The sequence below is a fragment of the Acomys minous genome (genome assembly GCF_964271855.1).
Source record: "Acomys minous genome assembly, chromosome: 1".
Classification (NCBI taxonomy): Eukaryota; Metazoa; Chordata; class Mammalia; order Rodentia; family Muridae; genus Acomys; species Acomys minous.
The window spans coordinates 35,931,742-35,952,289 of NC_140483.1; the positions used below are offsets into that span (position 1 = coordinate 35,931,742).

The following is a 20,548-nucleotide window of genomic DNA, read 5'->3' on the forward strand; positions in this document are numbered from 1 at the left end:
GGCCAACTAGGTGCACCCCGCGAAACACCACCCACTCGCAGGGGGGAAAAATGCCACATTTTAGAATCACGTTCCCGCAACGTCGTGAAAATACCGTCCACCTGGAACTCATCAATCTGGAATTGGGGGGGCGGGGGGGGACGGGGACATCAAATATCTGTTATTTGATTATTAAACCGGTGGAGAGGAGCAGTCTCCCGGCTTAACATCTACAGAGGCCTACCCAACACTTCCGGCATGTTAATGTGTGAGTGTACTGACTCCATCATTTAAGATCCCATGGCTGTGGGATGTCTCTTATATTTGCAGCCCCTTCACTCGTCCGTCACGACTCCTAAGGACGCCGCCTGCGTGGGCTGGGCATTTGATCCGGGGGGAGGGGGGCGGGCAAGCAATTCCTGACTTTTGTTCTCTAGCCCGAAAGGTGAGCGCTGGCCGCATCACAGGCGCCAACCAGAGCCCGCGCGGGAGCGGCGGCGGGGCCCCACCTGTCCGTCCTGAGCCCTGCGACTCTGCCCTGCGGCCCGCGCTGCGGCTGCGGCTGGGGCTGGGGCGCGCGCCGCGGATGCCGCGGACGCTGGTCCGGGGCGGCAGTTGGGCTCCGCGGGCACAGCCCGGCGTCTGCGGCGCGCGCCGAGACCCCGGCGACCCGGCGCTCCCGGCCGCGCGAGCGCGCTCGGTTGGTGCGCGCGCCGCTCCGCCTCGCCCCGCCCGCCCGCCCGGCGCGCGCCCCCCTGCGCGGCCGGGGTGGATCCGGCGCACTCCCCTCCCCCGAGCGCCGGCGGCGGGCGCTGAATGAGAGACGCCGGACTGCTGTCGGCCGGGCGAGCGCTGCCTCGGAGCTGCGGGCGAAGCGGAGGCGACGGCCGCGGCTGCACAGGTCGGCGTGGCGGGCGGCCGTGCGGGGAGGCGCGGGCGATGGCGGCGGCGGCGGCGGCCGCGCTGCGCGGCGCGGGAGGGCGGGCTGCGGGTCGCTCGCGATCCCGCCGTGGCGGAGGCCCCGGCGTCGCCTCAGCGCCTCAGGTGAGCCGGGGCCGGGCCCCTCCGCGCCGGCCACACCCCCCTCCCGGGCAGGGCGCCTGCACCCCGCAGCGAGCCGAGGCGGGTGACCTGTTGCGGGGCCGAACCGCCTGCGGAGCGCGGGGTGAGCGGCGGCGTCGCGGCCGAGGCCGCGCGCGGACACGGAGCGGGGGCGGGGGGGTGGGGGAGGCTCCCGCACCGCCGCGCTATCTGCCCGCAGCGTCCGGAATTCCTTTGCAGTGTGGGCTTAGGCGAGCTCGTAAACACCGGGCTTGGGGAGGTGATGGGGAGCTGACCTGGAAGGGAGCCCGGACCCGTGCACTGCCGCGGCTCCCCGCCCCCCTCGAAGCGCTTTTCCTGCCGCCGTGTGCGGTGTAGACGCAGGCGGGTTTCAGGGTGCGTGGGCGTGTTTGGGAAGAAGCTGCGAGCTGATAGGAGGTACCTTAGTACGAATGTTAATTTGTTTGAGCTGGGAGGGGTGAGGGAGGAGGAAGAAAGGGGCCTGATGGTCGCCGTGGAGGAGGGGCGTTTGCAACCCGAAATCTCTCTGCGGAAAGCACTCCACAGAAGCATCCAGTGCCCATTGTTTAGGATCGGAGGATGAAAACACGGGCAGCAGTTAATTGAGCCTTTCCCCCGTAGGTGCTCTGCGTTCCCCGCCTCTTCTTAAGTACCCCTGGAGCTTTGTTTCTGTACCAGTGTTTGCTTGTAGTTGACTTTGGTGTTGTTTGTTTAATGTTTACCATCTGGTGGACTCGAGGGCTTTGAAGATGACCATTAGAATTTTGAGGAACTTTTCGTACCCAGCATGCAGGAGTACCGCAGTGCCACAGTTCCTAACTTGCAAACTGTAAAGCGTGTTTCACCCAGATTTGCTTGTTCGGGTTGTAGCATCACAAAGATAGTAAGTACAATACTGTTAACTGCTGAAGTGGGATTTATAACCAAACAGTGTTATTTTAATAATGATAACCTCTGTCGAACATGTGTGGTAGTGAAGCTTTGAAATGTGGAAAATTACTTGTCTTAGCCACATATATACATCGTGTGTTTATTAGAATTCCTTTGAGTGATTTAAGTGTAGTTAATTTAGCTTAAATTCTGGCATAGTACTTTTGAAATAGTAAGACCTCTCCGTTCCTTTATATTTCACCTTGCACAGAGTTCAGGAATTTGACTTTTTCTGGAGCTATTTGTTCTCTTTGTCTTTTTACACCATATTGCAGCAGAAGTTGAAAGATCCGCTTGTGTGTCAAGATCACAGTATACTTTTCTGATATTACAGTATCAGGGAGGACATACCCCAAAATTCTGAGAGAAAATACAATTTAAAAATTAGCCGTGAACCAGATGTGCTTGAGTAATGCAATTTGTGTGCATTTAAATACGAGCCTTTTTTTAGTTTATTATGTCCTTACACTTACAGTTGGGGCAGTGGTCGCCTGCGGTGAAAGATGGCTTTGTTGGTAAAATTAATTTGATTGCAACTTGAAAGGCTTTTTGTTTGTTGTTTGTTTTGTTTTCGTTTTTCTTTGAAATAGGCTCCTGGGCTCTTAACTCCCTGAGATCCATCTGCCTCTGCCTAGGAGTGCTGGGATTACAGGAATTTATGCTTTTGTCCAGAGGACAGTTTACCTATTTCTTAAAAATTTATTGCTATTGTGCCTGCATGTATGTCTCTGTAAGGCTGTCAAGTTACAAACAGTTGTGAGCTGCCATGTGGGTGCTGGGAATTGAACCCAGGTCCTCTGGAAGAGCAGTCAGTGCTTTTAACCTTTAAGCCATCTCTCCAGCCCCCAGTGGCCAGTTTATTCTCCATACATTGAGTACCTGCTTACTGTTGTAGTCCCAGAAGATGTCGAGGGATGCTGCAGAATAAAACTAGGTGTGTGCCGTGATAGAGATATAATGGTAAGTGGGCAGGTCTGTTAGTTTAAAAGTTGAAGAAGTAAAAACTCCGGATGCCTTTCAAGTAAGGACGGTGCCTGCATTTTTCCTTCTGAGAATAGGAGCTATTGGTGCACAAAAGCATCAGGACCTTTGTCTTAAACTGTGTCTGTGTTTATACATAGTGGGTATCTGGTTTCTGAACATACTCAAAATACACTCTAACTGGAGTCAGAGGGTGTGTGGTTTATATGTGGCTAAGCAATTATACTTGTGGCTTATATACTTTGTGTGTGTGTGTGTGTGTGTGTGTGTGTGTGTGTCTTATATACTTAAAGGTTTGCTGATACTCTTCTCTCAGCACTTATTTGTTTGCAAGAGTCGTTAAGAAAAGTAAAACACTGCCCTCCCTCCACTGAAACGGTACTCTATCATCCTGTTGTAAAGGGAAAATCATACTGGAAGTGAAGAATCTGATGTGACGTGGTCATTTTATGCTGTGGTTAATAATGAATGTGACACCCATTGTCATAGATTTTGCAGATTTCAGAGCTTTAAGTATTTATGAATATGCTGTTACTCCTTCTTAGGACTGTTGATACCAACCTTTACCCTATGTAGACATTCTTCTCTCCATCCCAGAGTGGGAGGCCCAGTAGGAGGAAGCATGCAGTGGCCCAGGCCCAGGCTGCAGCTCTTACCAGAGTGTGATGGAAGCATGCAATGGCCCAGGCCCAGGCTGCAGCTCCTACCAGAGTGTGATGGAAGCATGCAGTGGCCAGGCCCAGGCTGCAGCTCTTACCAGAGTGTGATGGAAGCATGCAGTGGCCAGGCCCAGGCTGCAGCTCTTACCAGAGTGTGATGGAAGCATGCAGTGGCCCAGGCCCAGGCTGCAGCTCTTACCAGAGTGTGATGGAAGCATGCAGTGGCCCAGGCCCAGGCTGCAGCTCTTACCAGAGTGTGATGGAAGCATGCAGTGGCCCAGGCCCAGGCTGCAGCTCTTACCAGAGTGTGATGGAAGCATGCAGTGGCCAGGCCCAGGCTGCAGCTCTTACCAGAGTGTGATGGAAGCATGCAGTGGCCAGGCCCAGGCTGCAGCTCTTACCAGAGTGTGATGGAAGCATGCAATGGCCCAGGCCCAGGCTGCAGCTCTTATCAGAGTGTGATGGAAGCATGCAGTGGCCAGGCCCAGGCTGCAGCTCCTACCAGAGTGTGATGGAAGCATGCAGTGGCCAGGCCCAGGCTGCAGCTCTTACCAGAGTGTGATGGAAGCATGCAGTGGCCAGGCCCAGGCTGCAGCTCTTACCAGAGTGTGATGGAAGCATGCAGTGGCCCAGGCCCAGGCTGCAGCTCTTACCAGAGTGTGATGGAAGCATGCAGTGGCCCAGGCCCAGGCTGCAGCTCTTACCAGAGTGTGATGGAAGCATGCAGTGGCCCAGGCCCAGGCTGCAGCTCTTACCAGAGTGTGATGGAAGCATGCAGTGGCCCAGGCCCAGGCTGCAGCTCTTACCAGAGGGTGATGGAAGCATGCAGTGGCCCAGGCCCAGGCTGCAGCTCTTACCAGAGTGTGATGGAAGCATGCAGTGGCCAGGCCCAGGCTGCAGCTCTTACCAGAGTGTGATGGAAGCATGCAGTGGCCAGGCCCAGGCTGCAGCTCCTACCAGAGTGTGATGGAAGCATGCAGTGGCCAGGCCCAGGCTGCAGCTCCTACCAGAGTGTGATGGAGGCATGCAGTGGCCTATGCCCAGGCTGCAGCTCTTACTAGAGGGGACACACCTGAGGGGTTAGTGTACTGCTGCTCCCTAGAAGTTTCTAAGAAGCTTTTAAATGCTAATCTATTAGCTGAAATTGACTTTGTTGTCTCTAAAAGTATGTGAAACGAACATATACAGACGTCTGAGAACAAAGTACATTAAAATGTGTAATGTTTCTTGAATATGAGGTTTTTGTTGGCTAATGTTTGCTTTTGAAAGAGTGGCTTTTGTCTGCATTTCATACTTTTTAATTGTTAGTGTTCGGTGAAAATGTAATTCAGATAAAATGAAATTACCTTAGTGTTAGTCAGTCCCTTGGAAAAGAGTGAGTTTATTGCATTACCTTATAATTACTTCCTTAAGGATGGTTTAAATTCCCATTAGTTCCTTTTTAGTGAGAGAGTGAAGATTGGATATGATAAAATCTCAGTATTTTTTAAATTAATCTTTATCCTTCTTCATGCTTCATAGTTTTACTTGATTTGATTCCCACATGTTACTCAAGAACTCATTCTAAATATTCCAGATAGGTTTTAAACATTCACCTTTTCCTTCCCTGTCCCTCCTTCTGTCCTCCCCTCCTCCCTTTTTAGAAAAGTGCCTGACACTTGGACAGTCTTCAGTTATCAGTCAGAGGTTATGGGCAGAGAGGAAAAATAATTGATATCAAATGATATAATTACTTTGCTTTTTTTTATTAGTACTTTAACTAATGCAGTTGTATGTGTAAAATGTTACAGAACAAGACTTTTAATAAATCCCTTTGTCCCTCCCTCATCTCTTCATGACTTCCCTCCTAGGTCCTGCTCAGAGAGCTTCAGATTTTGATACTATTGGCTGTTTCTTCTGATACTTCATGTCTTTTTTTATTTTTATTTTTTTCCTTCTGGCAGGAGTACATGGTTCTGCAGCTGTGTTTTTCAACTTTAGTTTTTTTGTTTTGTTTTGTTTTGGTTTTCTGTTTTTCTTTTTACAGTGGTTTTGCTTTAGGATTCCTTCGCTACCTTGAACTTCCTCTATTGTCTTCCCTATATTGTGATGTCATGCTTTTGGTTACAGGTTCATTGTTTACAATATTATGGTTCTGTAAATATGCTTAACAGTTGAACTGTGCAGTATACTGTGATTAAATTTATTGGCATCAGGTTTTCCTTTGTATTTGTCCTTACTTTCTTATTTGTCATCCCCCCCCCCTCAGCTTATTTTCTTGTTTCAGTGAGTTGCATCTTTTGTTGACATACATTTGGCTCATGCTTATAATCCCAGTGATTGAAAGCTAAGGCAGGAGGATTGCTGGGAGTTCCAGGCTGGTCTGGGCCAAAGTATGAGACTGTTTCATAACCCACAAGATATGCATGGCAAGGTGAACTTTTTGAATTGTTTATGTTGCTGAAAATACTCTGTCCTACCCTGATCACTGAGTGGGCTAGATTCTGAATTAAGATGATAGTTTTTCCTTGGAGTAGAAGGGGTTGCTTGTGATTTCCTGCCTTCAAGCTGTTGCAAGGTCTTAGCGCCATTCAGACTTTTCTTCCTTTACTTGTGACATGGCCTTAAGATTTTTTTCTTCGTCCTCAGAATGTCTGATGTAACCTTGGTATTTTATGTGTCGAGTCTTCATTTCTGATGCACGGAACTTAGTGGGTCATGCAGCCAGTGAGCTTTAAAGAGCTGTACTGTGAGTGGTGCAGGTAGAGTGAGCGGCAGCCTTTGTTCACCGAGCCCTAGTTTGCTGCTCTGTAGAGCGTGATAGCAGCTGCAGGTGGCAGGCCTTGGAGCTTGCAAAGCCTTCATCTAGCTTTGCACCTGCTTTACCAGTAGAACTGTTACTATAGAACTGGGAGGGAGAGGAGGCAGGACGTGGAGGGACTTGATGGTGATAGCTTCAAGTACCATCTGAGGGTTTGTGTTTGCGGGAATTGCTCATCAGCGGAGAGTATGAAGAAATGACATCATCAGAGTGATGGAGGAGGAACACTGCAGAAATGGTAGTGCGATTGCCAGGCTCATCTGTAGAGCGAAGTTCTGATTTTGTAAGTTCCTGTGTGTGCGGATGATGTATGTATGAATGACTAATATCGGTGCATGTGTGTGGAAGTCTTTGTTCTGGCTTCTCCCTTGGTTAAGACAGTATCTGTTGGCTACTGCCTACACTAGGCCAGCTGGCCTGCTTTTAGGGATTCTCCTGTCTCTGCCTCCCATCTTGCCTTGGAGCTCTGTGATTACACATATGCACTGCTGTGTCCAGCTTTACGTGGGTCGGAGGATTCGAACTTATGTCTTCATCCTTGTGCTGCAAGGTTTTACCCACTGAGCCATCTTTGCAGCTCTGTTAATTTTGTGTTCAGAACTTTAATAGGAATACTCCTAAAGTTTCATAAAGATATCTTACTGTTGATTTCTAGTATGTAAGGTAAGAGATCCCTGCTCCCCCAGGTCTTGCTATATAGTAGTGGATGACCTGGAATTCACTATGTAAACCAGGCCAACTTCAAACTTCTGGCAGTCTTCCTGCTTTTTGATAACTGGAGTTACAGGAGTGCAGGAGCAGTCTACCATGCCTGTAAGCGCACTCTTTTTAAGTATTTATTTATTTTATGTACATTGGTGTTCTTCTGCCTGCTTGTATGTGTGTGTGTGGGTGTCAGATCCCCTGGGACTGAAGTTACAGACAGTTGTGAGCTGTCATGTTGGTTCTGGCAATTGAACCCAGGTCTTTTGGAAGAGCAAAGGACTCTTAACCACTGAGCCATCTCTCCAGCCCAGCATTTCATTTCATTTCATTTCATTTCTTTCTTTCTTTCTTTTTTAAGTCTTTGATTAAAAAAAAATTGAGAAACACTTTCTAGTGTCAGTGTTAACATTTGAAATTTCTAAAATACAAGTAAGTGCTGAGCTCATCAAGTCTTTCTGTATTGCTATAAGTAATATAGGTGTTTCCTTGATTAATAATAGGATGTGTTGTGTTAACGATGCTTTTTGTTGAGTTTGCTTTATGTTTTTGACTGCAGCCTCGACCGTGATGCCACCGCCTCCCTGCTGAGTTTGCTGGTGTCTTGGAGTTTGCTTTTTTAATCTTCATTTATAGGATTTATATGTATGCGTTTTGGTTTTCTTCAGAGTTTTGCTAAGTTCATAAACTACATTGTGAAGCATTCTCTTTTCTCAGTATCTGAAACAGTTTCCTAGAGGTACCTGTACAGAATGTGGGGGGTGAGCAGGACGGTTCTAGGACTCAGGGTGTGTCCTGGTGATGGGTTCTTAAATGCACCCAGCGTTTACGTGGCCCTGGGTGTGTTCTCCCTCATCCACACTTAAAGGTCCTAGAAGAAAATAAGTCTATGTGGCTTTCATAGGTGAAAGGGGTTTTGTTTTGTTTTGTTCTAGTAGAGCACAAAAAGTACTAGCCAGAAAAGTAAAGATTTTAGTGTGTATTGACAGTATCTAGACATCAAGGAATAGTTTTAAGAGAACAAAAGGGCAAATGGCAAATTAGAAAATGTACTTATCTCTGCCAGAGGGCTTGTATGGAGTATATTTTAAAGACACATCATTCTGAAAATGTACAAACAAATGGGTGAACACTCTGAATAGGTATTTACAAAATGAAATGTCCTAATGGCCAAGACAGCACAGTACTTCTCTGTCAAGTTCAGAAAGGTGCAATTTAAAATGACAGAGCAGTGCTGCCCCGCGATATGGTATTAACGAAAATGCCGGAAGCACAGTGTTGACCAGCACGGAGAGAGGTTTGACTTGGGAGAGTCTCTCACTAGCATCTGCTAAAATCCTGCACGTATGTGCATGGAGCCAACAGTCACACTGCAGAGAGCACGCAACCTGTCAGCTGCTCCAGTCCTTTCATTCTCTGCAGATAGAAATCAGGAGTAGGTGAGAAACTGTTGGAGTTGGACAAACCCTGAGTGCCTAAGGCCTAGGAGTCGGAGTAGCAGACCCTGAGGCCCCGTAGCTTCAGTCTGTAAGAACCGAGTGCCCGCTGCTCCCGGCTTTAACCCCAGCAGCAGAGCTTTGGCTTCAAGCAATAGCAAGCAGTTGCAGGCAGCCACCAGGCTACTGCTTACTACGACAGCTCCTGAGTAAGCTTCTGGCATGCTTTAGGTATTGGGTGCACAGTCCCTATCGTAGCTAGTGCTAATAGCTTTTCATCCTACCTAGGGCGCCGGGACCCTTGGCCCTTGAGACTTGCCAGGTCCCCGACCTCTAACAACTGCGCCCCACAGTTTCTTGTCTGGACTGTGCCCCTCATAGCCCACCCTCCCTCCTGCAGCCTGTGCACGCTTCAGTTGTTTCTGGCTGTTGCTGCTGCCTTGGCTGCTGCTCTCATTGCTCTGCTGCATTTTCTGCTGCATTTCTTGATGTGACCAACTCGCCATACTTTAAGAATGATAGAGATAAAAAGTAGCAAGGAGGCCTGGAGAGATGGCTCAGGGGTTAAGGGCACTGGCTGTACTCCCCAAGGTCCTGAGTTCAATTCCCAGCAACCACATGGTGGCTCACAACCATCTATAATGTGATCTGGTGCCCTCGTCTGGCCTGCAGGCATACATGCAGGTTAAACACTGGATACTTAAATAAATAAATAAACCTTAAAAAAAAAAGTAGCAAGGAAAGACCACTGAGAAGCCTGTTGTGGGCCTAATGCTGCAGCACTTGGGGGTCAGCATGGCAGAGTGCCTCATGGTTGACTCTAGTGAGCAGTTGTCTGTTTCTAGCCAGAAAGGAGTATTTGACAAGGTGCTTCCAGTAGTCAGGCACGTTCTTCATGCAGTAACAGGCTTTCTGCTAGAAGTGTTCCTGAATCCTCCTTCCCTCTGTGAGAATGGCTGCTAGGGTCCAGTGGGGCTTGCAAGTCAGCATTGACTAGAATGGTGCTTTAAAGGTCCAAACTATGCTCAGACAACTGTTGCTGTAGTGTTCCCTCCAAGACAAGCCTAGAGCGCATAAAGGGGTTAGGTTGCTACTAGGGCAGTTCCTCTGGCTGCCAAAGGGACTGCTTGGCCTGCTGTCATCTACTCTGGGCAGCCAGGCACCAGGGAAGGCTCTAGCAGCTGTCAGTTAGGCAGTCAGATCAGCCTGCCCCATCAGAAAGTAAACATTCAGGGGGTGCTACAACAAAGATCTTCCACTGACTTCTGTAGTGCTTTAATAGCAGTTACCAGTGCTGTAGTCTTAGCCACATATGTTGGCTCATTTTGTCTGTCTCAGGCACAGTAGAAGTCAGCCAGATTGCATGTCTGTTAGTACAGCAGAGTACATGCACATTAGAAAAAAAACCCATAAAATTTCATATCCTTGGAATAAATGAAGAATTGGCACTAAATGACACCAAAGTGTCTGCCATTGAGGCTGCAGAACACCTGCGATACAGAACAGTAGTGAAAACCACCGTCCTCCCCACACCAGGTGTTCTCTAGCATTTAATTTGTGTGTAAAAGTCAGAATGATTTAACTGTCCTTAAAGAAGGTAGAATATTAGCTTAAGCTTAATTTCTTTCTTTCTTTTTTTCTTTTCTTTTCTTTTCTTTTTTTCTCTTTTGTTTTTGTTTTGCGAGACAGGGTTTCTCTGTGTAGCCTTGGCTGTCCTGGACTCACTTTGTAGACCAAGCTGTCCTTGAACTCACAGATCCATCTGCCTCTGCCTCCTGAGTGCTGGGATTACAGGCATGTGCTACCACGCCTGGCTAATTTCTTTATTTTCCTCTGCTGCTTTTTCTGCTCTGCAGCCTCCCTGAACTCATTCTCCTCTTCTATAGACTTCTGGTGCAGTGTTGAGAGGGTTTTGTTTCAGCCAGCTTTGGAACTGTTATCCTCTTGCCTCTGCCTTCCAAGTGCTGCGATTATGGGCATGCATTACCTGGCCCTGGATTTTTGCATGAAAATGAATTGTATATATTAGTTGTACATATTAGTGGAACTCAGTGTGGGACTTTAATCCTTGCATGCATCTTGTACTAATCAAATCTAGCCCTGTCTTCATTCTCCCCCTACTGACCTCTAGTAGTGACTATGTACATTTAGGGGGACTTGATGTGTGTGTGGGTTTACTTTTTAAAATTACATTTATCTCTCTACCTGCCTATCTTATCTTCCTATCTATCTATCTATCGTGTGTGTATGAGTATATGTGGCATGGCGTGGGGTGTGTGTGTGTGTGTGTGTGTGTGTGTGTGTGTGTGTGTGTGTGTGTGTGTCAGAGGACAGCTTTGTGGAGTCAGTTCAGTTCTCTTGGACCTCTGTGTGGGGCGTAGGGAGTGAACTCAGGTTGCCAGTCTTGTGTGGCAAGTGCCTATCCTGTTGAGCTACCTCACTAGCCTTAATTTCCCCTGTTTTATCTTTTGTCATGTGATTTACTATATTTTATTCACCCTAAGTTGGCTTCTATTGTAATAGTCACTATTTAGCGTACATCTGTGAAAACAAACATAAAAATGACAGCATCCTGTTTAGATATTTTAAAGGGTGAGGAAATGGATACTTTGAAATCAATGAAACCTATTTAGTTTTGTGGCTTAGATTTGCTTTAGTGAGGCCTTTTTGTTGTTGTTGTTCCTAATTTAAGTTGGAAAATGAATTTGTCTGTGTCTGGAGAAAAGGCTTAGTGGTTGAGAGCATTGCTGTCTTGGGGGACCCAGGTTCAGTTCCCAGTCTGTCTGTGGCAGTTCTAGGGGATATGACACTTCTTGGTGCACATACATACATGCAGGTAAACACACACACACAAACATAAAATAAAAATAAATAAATTTTAAAACAAGACTTTTCTTTATGAGAATGTATTCCTGAGCTACATCTCAGTCCCAGTTTCCTTTTTTGTAAAGTGGGCATCTCTAGAGTCTCTGTGAAAGTAAGTGACAGTGTGCTAGTAAAGTAGAGACCACGACCCTCTGAATTCCAGATAGCTGATGCAGCTGCAGCATAGTGGCTCTTGTATCTGATCAGCTGTGATACAGAGAAATAGATTAGGATTGATCAGAGCTTTCCTGGCCTGGGATTAATTTAGAAAATCCTTGTGTATTCTGTGGCACTTCTGTGCATGCACCAAACCTTGATAGACCGTGTAGGGTTTGTAGGCAAGTGATTTCAGGGTTGATCACCAGAACTCTTAGTCTGTAAGTGTTCAGAAGTTGTCATTTAGGGGTGACTTCTGCTGCCTTTCTCTTAGGTTTGATATTTTTGTGTGTTTGTACCCCATCTCTCAAGTCAGAACATGAGTGGGGAAACTGAAACATCTTGAGGGTTTTACTGACAAGCAGCTAACTTTTGCATCTTTTCGGCAGGTGGTAGTTCTTGTTTTCTGTGTGCGTAGTACTTGAGAATGTGGCCCAGGTATCATTGTTTACAGCTTGGGGAAACCACAGCAACTCACATCAGATAGTACACATTTATACACCAACTGGGAGAGTACTAGCTTTTCACAGGAGGCGGTACTCAGGAGTGGAGTAGCCCCTATGGAGAGGCCATACAAGTACTGAAGATAAGGCAGAAAGAAAGTAGTCCTCGTGGCTTACTGTATTTGAAGGGCTTATTTGGGCGGGGGTGGGAAGTGCAGCTTATTAGGCAGGGTGAGGTAGGTTTTGAAACCCTTGAAAATGAAGCAGAATAGATGAGCACTGAGATACGCCGTACTGTCAGCCACTGATTTTGAGCTTCTTGCTCCATTTCCTTCTCAAGGCTGAAGAAAGTTTGTGGTTGAAGACTGGAGAAATCTAAACTGCTTAGAATGTGCTGAAAAGATGTCTTTTATGAATATATTACAGTCTTCCTAAAAGAAATATTTTTAAAAACACTGATAGAAAATAACATTGCTAAGTTTGTCTTTCTGTTAACCAGTCTTAGCTAGTTATGTAGCAGAAAAAAGGTGTAAATTTTTATTGCTAGTAAAAAAGCTAGATGATAGAGGCCGGAACTCACCTGCCAAAGTTTTATTCTCTCTCGTTTGTTCTTTTTTTTCTTTTTCCAAGACAAGGTTTCACTGTGTAGCCTCGGATGTCCTGGACTCTTTTTGTACACCAGGCTGGCCTGAACTCACAGCAGTCTACCTGCCTCTGCCTCCCGAGTGCTAGGATTAAAAGCATACACCACCACCCCTGGCCTGGCTCTCTCTTGTGTTCTCTCTCTCCCCCCCCTCCCCCCTCTCTCCCTCTCTCCCTCCCTCCCCCTTCCCCCATGCCCTCTCTGCCCCTCTCTCTATCTCCCCTTCCCTCCCCTTCTGGAATTCAAACTCAGGGTCTTACATGTGTTAAGCAAGTAAAGTACTTTACCAACTCAACAGCATTTTCAACTGTGCCAGAGGTTTTTAAAAGATTGCTCTATGTAGGTTTGAACTTCAGGAAATTCACAATACTGTTGAAAACTTCTTTCGCTGTGCTTGTTTTTCCAGCCAGTGCTTGCAGCTGTGAATTGGCTATAGTAACTGAAGACTAATGTAGACCAGAAGATAAACTATAGGAATGAAAATTTCATCTATTTAGAATGAGAAATGATAGTTGGCAACAGGTTTTCCTCCTTTTATTCCCTTGATATAGTATAGAAGACCAGACTAAACAGTAGTTGGAGCAGAGACAGTGAGATGGCCTAGCTGGTAAAGGTGGCTGCTGCCAAGCCTGAGAACCCATATGTAGAAAGATAACTGATTCCTACTTCTGCAAGATGTCCTCTGACCTTCACAGGCACACTGGTCTATGTACCTACACATACACACAGTACAAATGAATGATATGTATATAAAATATAATTTTTAAAAATGGAAAAATCAGTAGCTGTACCCCTGACCCATGTTGCAAATATGTGATGCTGCTGTAAATTATATGATCTCCTTAGTAATGACCAAATGTGTATCTATCGCTGCTTAGTTACTATAGCTAGACAGATTAGAACAGCTTGAGCTCCAGATTAGCAGTGGTTCATCTGACTCAGTGTCCCGTAATTCCTTGGAAGGAAACCTGCTTTTTGCCCAGAACACTGTAGACCTCCATGGCTATGTTTCATGCATCTGTATTGCAATAGACGGTTCAGCATTGGCCATTTGACTTAGGGGCCGCTAAAATGGCTAAAGCTGTGTAACAATGTGGGGTTATTTGGTTAGGAAAAGTAAAGTCAGTTATAGCAAACATGGAGTTAATTTGCTGTTAGGCAAGAGAACTGAAGCTGGAGTTCTATTAGTTATATTAGAGTCCTATAAAAACTAGTTTAAAGAAGTGGAAAATAATTCTAATCAGAGGCTGTGAATTACAGCACATTTAAAGGAGATGAGGAAGCCGTTTAATAAGCAGAAAAGAATTGGGCATATTTGCGTAGACAAGCACAAGTTACATGCTCCGAGAGAACAAGCTATAAAGCACGTGACTGTTCTTCCCTGTGATGAATCCTGTCTTAGCTAATTTTCTGTTGTTGTGATAAAACACTGTGACCAACAGCACCTTGAGAAGCAAAGGGCGTATTTCAGCTTACACTTCCAGGCAGCAGTCCCTCACTAAGGGAAGTCAGCACAGGAACTTGAAGCAGGAGCTTTTGTGGAGGCCGTGGAGGAGCGCTGCTTACTGGCTTGCTCCTCTGGCTCCCTCAGCTTGTTTTCTTATACCCCAGAACCACCTGCCCAGGGGCGACACCACCCTCAGTGGTCTAGGTCCTCCCGCGTCATTCACTAAGTAAGAAAACGCACTGCAGACTTTCCTTAGGCATATCTTATAGAGCCGTAGCTCAGTCGAGAGCCTCTCTTCTCAGAATGACTGGCTTGTGTCAAGTTGCCATAAAACCAGCTGGCACAACTACTGTTCTTGAGACCATTTCAGCTTCCTACCATCCCCCTCAAAGATCGGCAATTTCAGTATCAGAGTTTTAGCTTTAAAATGCAGGCTCTATCTTTTAACACCTATATTAAGTGGGTAAAGTTTTGTTTTGTTTCATCCTGTGAGTGACGGGTCTTACTGTAGCTGAGTGTGACCTAGAACTCTCTGTGTACCACAAACTGGCTTTGAATTCAAGCAGGCCTCCTGCTTTTTCAAGTGCTAGGATTACAAGCATGAGCCACTCACTAGTCTGGGCTCAGGTTATTCAACTTCTGTCTCATTTCACACCTGCAAAAGGAGCGTCCTCACAGTATTTTGCTTCTTATGGGTGATGTGAGGGTTGAAAATGATATATGCAAAGCTTTTACAACAATGCTATACACAAAATAATGTCTAATACAGTAATGTGTATTTTTATGTAATGCTGCTTGAGATAATTAGATTTCCTTTTTTCCTTTGTTTTATTGTTAGCATCTAAAAGATTATCAACTTGAATTACCTGTAGTTACTTACTTCATTCCAAGCCCACAGTTGGGTTGCTAAAATAACTAGGATATAGGATATATACATATATACAATGTGACCACCAGTACCTGCTATTTATTGGGCACTTATAAGAGACATGATGGTGGTCTAAAAGGGTTTTTTTTTTTGAGGGGGAGGAGTTAATTATATTATTATAATTTATATAATACTTTAAATTTTTTATTTTAAATTGATTATTTGGGAATCTCACATCATGCATCCTGATTACGCTCACTTCCCAGTCTTCTCATGTCTGCCTCCATTCCCCCATAAGCCCCACCCCCCGAAAGGAAAAAGGAAGACTATTTTATGTTATCTATATACTCACTGGAAGATGGCCAAATTCCAAATTCCTAGAGCCCACCCCCTACCCCCCAAGGAGAATGAGTCTTTCTCTGTCTGCATTTAAGCCAGAAACCATCAACTGAGGAGAACTTTGTGGTGGCCAGGAGGGGTGTGGCCAGTTCTCCAGTCCACCAACATTAATATGGCTTTAGATGGCAGCTGAGACCGCGGACATCTGCGCGGGCCCTGGCTGTGTTAGGGCCACTGACCCACGTATGGGCCACAGGCCTCAACATGGTCTCAGGTGGATACACATGCCTCTCACATCAGGAAGGCCTCCCAAAGCAGAAACCTGAGGACATCACCAAATCCTTAGCCAGTAGCATTGGTGGCCCTTCATGGAGCTCCAGTCCAGAACTTGAGCCTTTCCTCAGCTCTGGCCTGCTCTGTTGTCCAGAGCCGGGGATTCCACTGCCCAGAGACAGTCTCAGGGGCTGAGTGTGTGTCTGTATAAGTTCCAGGCTGGTGCACTCTGCCCTGCCAGCCATACTTGGCAGAGATAGCATGTCCACCAGCCTTCCCTCTCGCCTGTCACTACATCACGTCTCCAGTTCTGCCTTTCTCCCTTTGCATACACGCTTGCTCTTTTTTTCTGTCTTTCCTACCTCAGCATCAGGTATTTGTTTACTGTAGTGATGCCAGCCTCTCCAGCCTTGCAGCCAAGGATGGCACTTGTGTGTCTTGTGCCTGCCCTGGTAGTCTAAGTGTTTTATTGGTATGAACTCCTGAGGTCTTCGTGGTACCTTGGTGAAGTACTGTTAGGTTTATTGGAGAAGTTGAGGCCTAGGATGAGGAGTCAACTTGCCCAAAGGCATGTAAATGGCACTGTGGTAAATTAGTTTTATCTGTTTAAAAAGTGTGTGGTCTTTCATTTGTTAGATGAATGAAAAGACATACTGCAGAATGAGAGAGAGTAAGTATCTAAGGAGTTGTATCTAGGATGTATAAAGAACTCTGGACTCACAGGACCAGCCAGTAACTTGATGTTTAAAAAACATGCAAAAAGCTTGATAGGTGCATCACCAAGAAAGACATACTATGCCTGAAGAGGTGCAATAGGCATATCACCAAGGAAGACAACACTGTACGTGAAGAGATGCATGGTCTTTATATTAATTGAAAATTGTTACTCACTGGAAAATGAAAATTAAAAATCATAATAAGCTACCACCACAGAGCAAAAAGCCCCTTCATACCAAATATGTGAAAGAAAATTAGAATTCTGAACATAGCTATTGGGATTAACATGGTACAACCTCCTTAAGAGACACTTATTAAAATTTTCCAGTTATTTCACTCCCAGGTATTTGATGGAGATACAGGACCTTCATACTCAGTGCTCACAGCAGCCTTATTTATAATAGCTCCACATGTTCATGAGTATGTAGATGATAAGTTGTGATCTAGCCATGGGACAAAAGACAGCAACAGAGCTGACTGTCTGACCAGGGATTCTCAGCCTTCCTAATTCTGTGACTCTGAATACAGTTCCTCATGTTGTGCTCCCCCTCAACCGTAAAAGTATTTTGTTGGTACTTCATAAATATAATTTGCATCCCACGAAAGTCTTCACTTACCAGGAAAATGGGACAGAGGGGAGGACGTCCTATTGGCACTCTAGGTGAGAGAAGCATGGGAGAATGGAGAAATAGAAGGATCCAGAGGGTCCTAGAAACCTACAAGAAGAACATTATGATGGGCAGATCTGGGCCCAGGGGTCCTGCTCAAACTGTGGCACCAGCCAAGGATAATATGTGCAGTAAACCTCGAGCCCTGACCCAGATCTAGCCAATGGACAGGACATTCTCTACAATTGAGTGGAGAGTGGGGACTGACTTTCCCACGAACTCTGGTGCCCCATATTTGACCACGTCTCCTGGAGGGGGAGACCTGGTGGCACTCAGAGGAAGGATAGCAGGCTACCAAGAAGAGACTTGATACCCTATGAGCATATACAGGGGGAAGAGGTCCCCCTCAGTCACAGTCATAAGGGGGTAAGGGGAAAGTGGGAGGGAGGGAGGAATGGGAGGATACAATGGGATAACAATTTAGATGTAATATGAATAAATTAATAAAATATATTAAAAATATATAATTTTGCTACTGTTATGAATCATTATGTAAACATCTCTGTTTCCGATGGTCTTAGGCAACCCCTGTGAAAGGGTCAATTGACCCCCAAAGGGGTTCTGACTCGCAGGTTGAGAACCATTGCAAATAGGCTAAGTCTAAGAAGCAGAATCTTTGGGGTGACCAAGCTTATTCACTGTTTTCGTTGTGGAGGGGGAGGTGTTTTTCACATGTATGTTTCCTGTGTGTAAAGTCTCAAAATATTGTTTATTTATTTATTTGAGTTTTTGATACAGTCTCCTCTGTAGCCACACAGCCTGGATTTCAGTCTGTAACCAGGCTGGCCTTGAACTCACAGTAATGCTCTTGTCTCAAGAGTATGGGATTACAGGCACATGCTGTCACTCCTGACAATATAGCAAGTTGTTCTTACAGAGTTTAAGAAATGATACAATAAAGCTGCTTCTGTGGCTATGAAGTGGATTAAAAACTACTGTACCTTCCACATAATAGTTTTAAATATATATAAAGCAGGAAAACCTTGAAATTGTATTCTTAGAAGAAAGAGCCTGGTGTGATGGTGCATTTTCATATTGGAGGTCCCAGCTCTCCGGTGGCTGAGGTAAGGGGAGCAGGAGTTTGACGCCTACCTGGCCTATAGAGTGAGATCCAGTTTTCAGTTGGGGCCCTTTGTCTCCCTCGGGACATCTGATTTTTATAATTATCATTGGCAACTGATGGATAGAAGCATTGTGTACAGTGCACAGCAAAGTCCTCAGCAAAGAGTTAACCACTCCTGATGGCAAGTGCTCTGGTGAGAAGCCCTGAGGAAGTGTCTAAAGTCGGCCGCTGCTCATCTTCTGACTCCTGTCCATGTGCGTTCATGTGCCGAGTGTGTTAATTGGCAGAACAAGTGGCAAAGCCTTTGGAGAGCATTGCATCTTCAGTCTGTGCGAATGTATGGATAGTGTGTTTGTGGGACTTGGATCCATAAAACAGCCAGTGTCAGGAAGCTCGTCCATGTTGCAGTGCTTTCTTGTCTTGGGAGAAGTGTTAAAAACATCAGCTCCCACACATGCAGCTCCGCAGCCTTGTCCAACAGAGGCCATCAGTACAACTTTGTTTTAAACTATGGAATGAGCTTTAATTTTTGTTTTTGAAATAACTAGTGGCTATTTAAAGTATGAAATTCATATTGAAGACTGAAGAACCAAATGTCCTCTTTGGTCAAGTTTTTGCCAGTATTTCATAAATAGGCCCAGACCTCCATTCTCAGACCAGAGTCTTCAGTAGTTGTATTTGATGGTACCTGGATCTCAATAGTTTTTTTTCTTTTCCATTTAAGAACTACAACGCTTACTTTTAGCTAGTCTTTAAAAGCAGAAGCCTGAACACATTTGTTAAGGTGACCTGGTATTTCAGTACATGTACACATTGTATAAATGTGGTTATATCTATCGTTTCTTTGTGATAAAAACACCCAAACTCCTTTGCTCTAGGATTTTGAAATATACAGCGTACTGTTGTCTTTTTCCATTAAAAAAGAGCAAGGTGTATCAAAGAGAAAGATTAGGGAAAGGTGATGACATGGTTGAGGCTGAAAACATTGAGCCCTAAGGCTTTGCTTATTCGGTATTCAATTCCAGGCCGCTGCAAAATCAGTTTTATTGGGATCTTGAGCTTGCTCCTACTGCAGACTCACCTGCTCCGGACGCACTTGGAGTACGTGTAGAATGGTGTGTTTGCCTTGCTTTGCGTGTTATGCCCTTCTGTCACATTAAAGCTGTGTTTGTTCAAATAGGCCTTGCTTTAGACAGGAGTGGCAGACCTTCTGCAAAGGTGCGGTGGTGTAGTGGCCCTTGAGGACTACACAGTTGCCAGGAGGGTGAAAGAAAGCTCTAAGGACTGTGGATGGGCGAGTGTGGCAGTGTTCACTGAGACTTCCTGTGCAGAACTGACTGGCTTAGGCCTGTCAGTTCCGGTTCTGCCATTAGCATTTCCTCTTTGCTGGTGAGTATTCTGGGCTGGTTCCCCTGAGGTGGATGTTTGCAAATGGAAGAAATAGTTTGTTTCACTTGCCGCTGCCCCTTCTTACTGATGGTGATGTGGAGTGAGCTGATGGCATGCACTGACGGAGCAGAATGATGAAGCAGCCTTAGCCTTCATTGTCACACAGACACATGCAGAGAGCAGCTTCCGGCAGGGTTACCTTGGAAAATAGCCTTGGAATTAGGCTTTCCCTTACAAATCATTTGGGAGAGGGCAAGGATCTGTTTGCGTTCTCTGCTTTTAAGGTTCCCTCGCTAACTCATGAGCCACATATGTTACTCAAATAACTTTCTAAAATAAAATGACAACGGCATACTACTCTCCTCTAATTATTCAGAGATTTCCATCACCCAGAATGCAATTAACTGATTTTTATTAAGCTATTCCCTTTAGAAAATCCTCTATAGCTGTATATCCATGAACAAAAGGCTATTAAAAGATATGTATTCAGTACACTTTTTTTTTAATATCCTGGACAATTTGGTGGCCTGGGCTTCCTTCCTGGCCTTTCAGTTAGGAAGTGCTGTCTCAGAGAAGAGCACATTTCCTCCTGGGATATCAGGAGCCTCGCAGTCTGCAGAGGTCTGAGGAGTGTGTCTTTGATGTACATATATCCTTTCCCTGTCGCCAAAGAATTATGACAATTTTATCTTTTTTTTTTTTTTTTGTACAGTTGGTATTTGGCCTTCATGTATGTCTGTGTGAGAGAGTGGCATCCACTGGAGCTTTGGTTACAGACAATTGTAAGCTGCCTTGTAGTTGCTGGGAATTGAACCTGGGTCCTCTGGAAGAGCAGCCACTAAGCCTTCTTTCTGGCCCCAGTTTTATCCATTCTTAAGGCTTTGTAATAATTATTCCCCTGCTATGTGAATGAAAAAAGAAAAAGGAGGGCATGGCTGTTCCTAGGTATGATGGAGGAGAAAGTTCATTGTAGATATGAGGGAGAGCATAGCCAGAGGCAGACATCCGGGATAGTCCAGGGTGGACGTGACCTGGGCTGGGCCATGGGGGGGGGGGGAGAGTAGAGGAGAGCAAGGAGACCAGGAGGCCAACAGGGGAAAAGCGTTAAACGAACTGACATAGCCACAA

General features: G+C 45.7%; 1 protein-coding gene across 6 annotated transcripts in view; it reads left to right on the forward strand.

The window, feature by feature from the left end:
• Window positions 1-709: 709 nt before the first annotated feature.
• Window positions 710-20,548, forward strand: part of RALGPS2 (Ral GEF with PH domain and SH3 binding motif 2) — a 133,960-nt gene continuing 114,121 nt past the window's right edge. For 2 of the 6 annotated variants that reach the window (XM_084772500.1, XM_084772501.1), the window contains exon 1: window positions 710-880. In XM_084772500.1, coding sequence (XP_084628626.1) covers window positions 796-880 — 85 coding nt within the window. In that variant the 5' untranslated portion in view covers window positions 710-795. Of the gene's footprint in view, window positions 881-992; window positions 1,024-1,263; window positions 1,459-1,529; window positions 1,659-20,548 lie in introns of those variants that run through there. The other 4 variants (XM_084772502.1, XM_084772504.1, XM_084772505.1 and 1 more) reach the window with 4 other exon arrangements.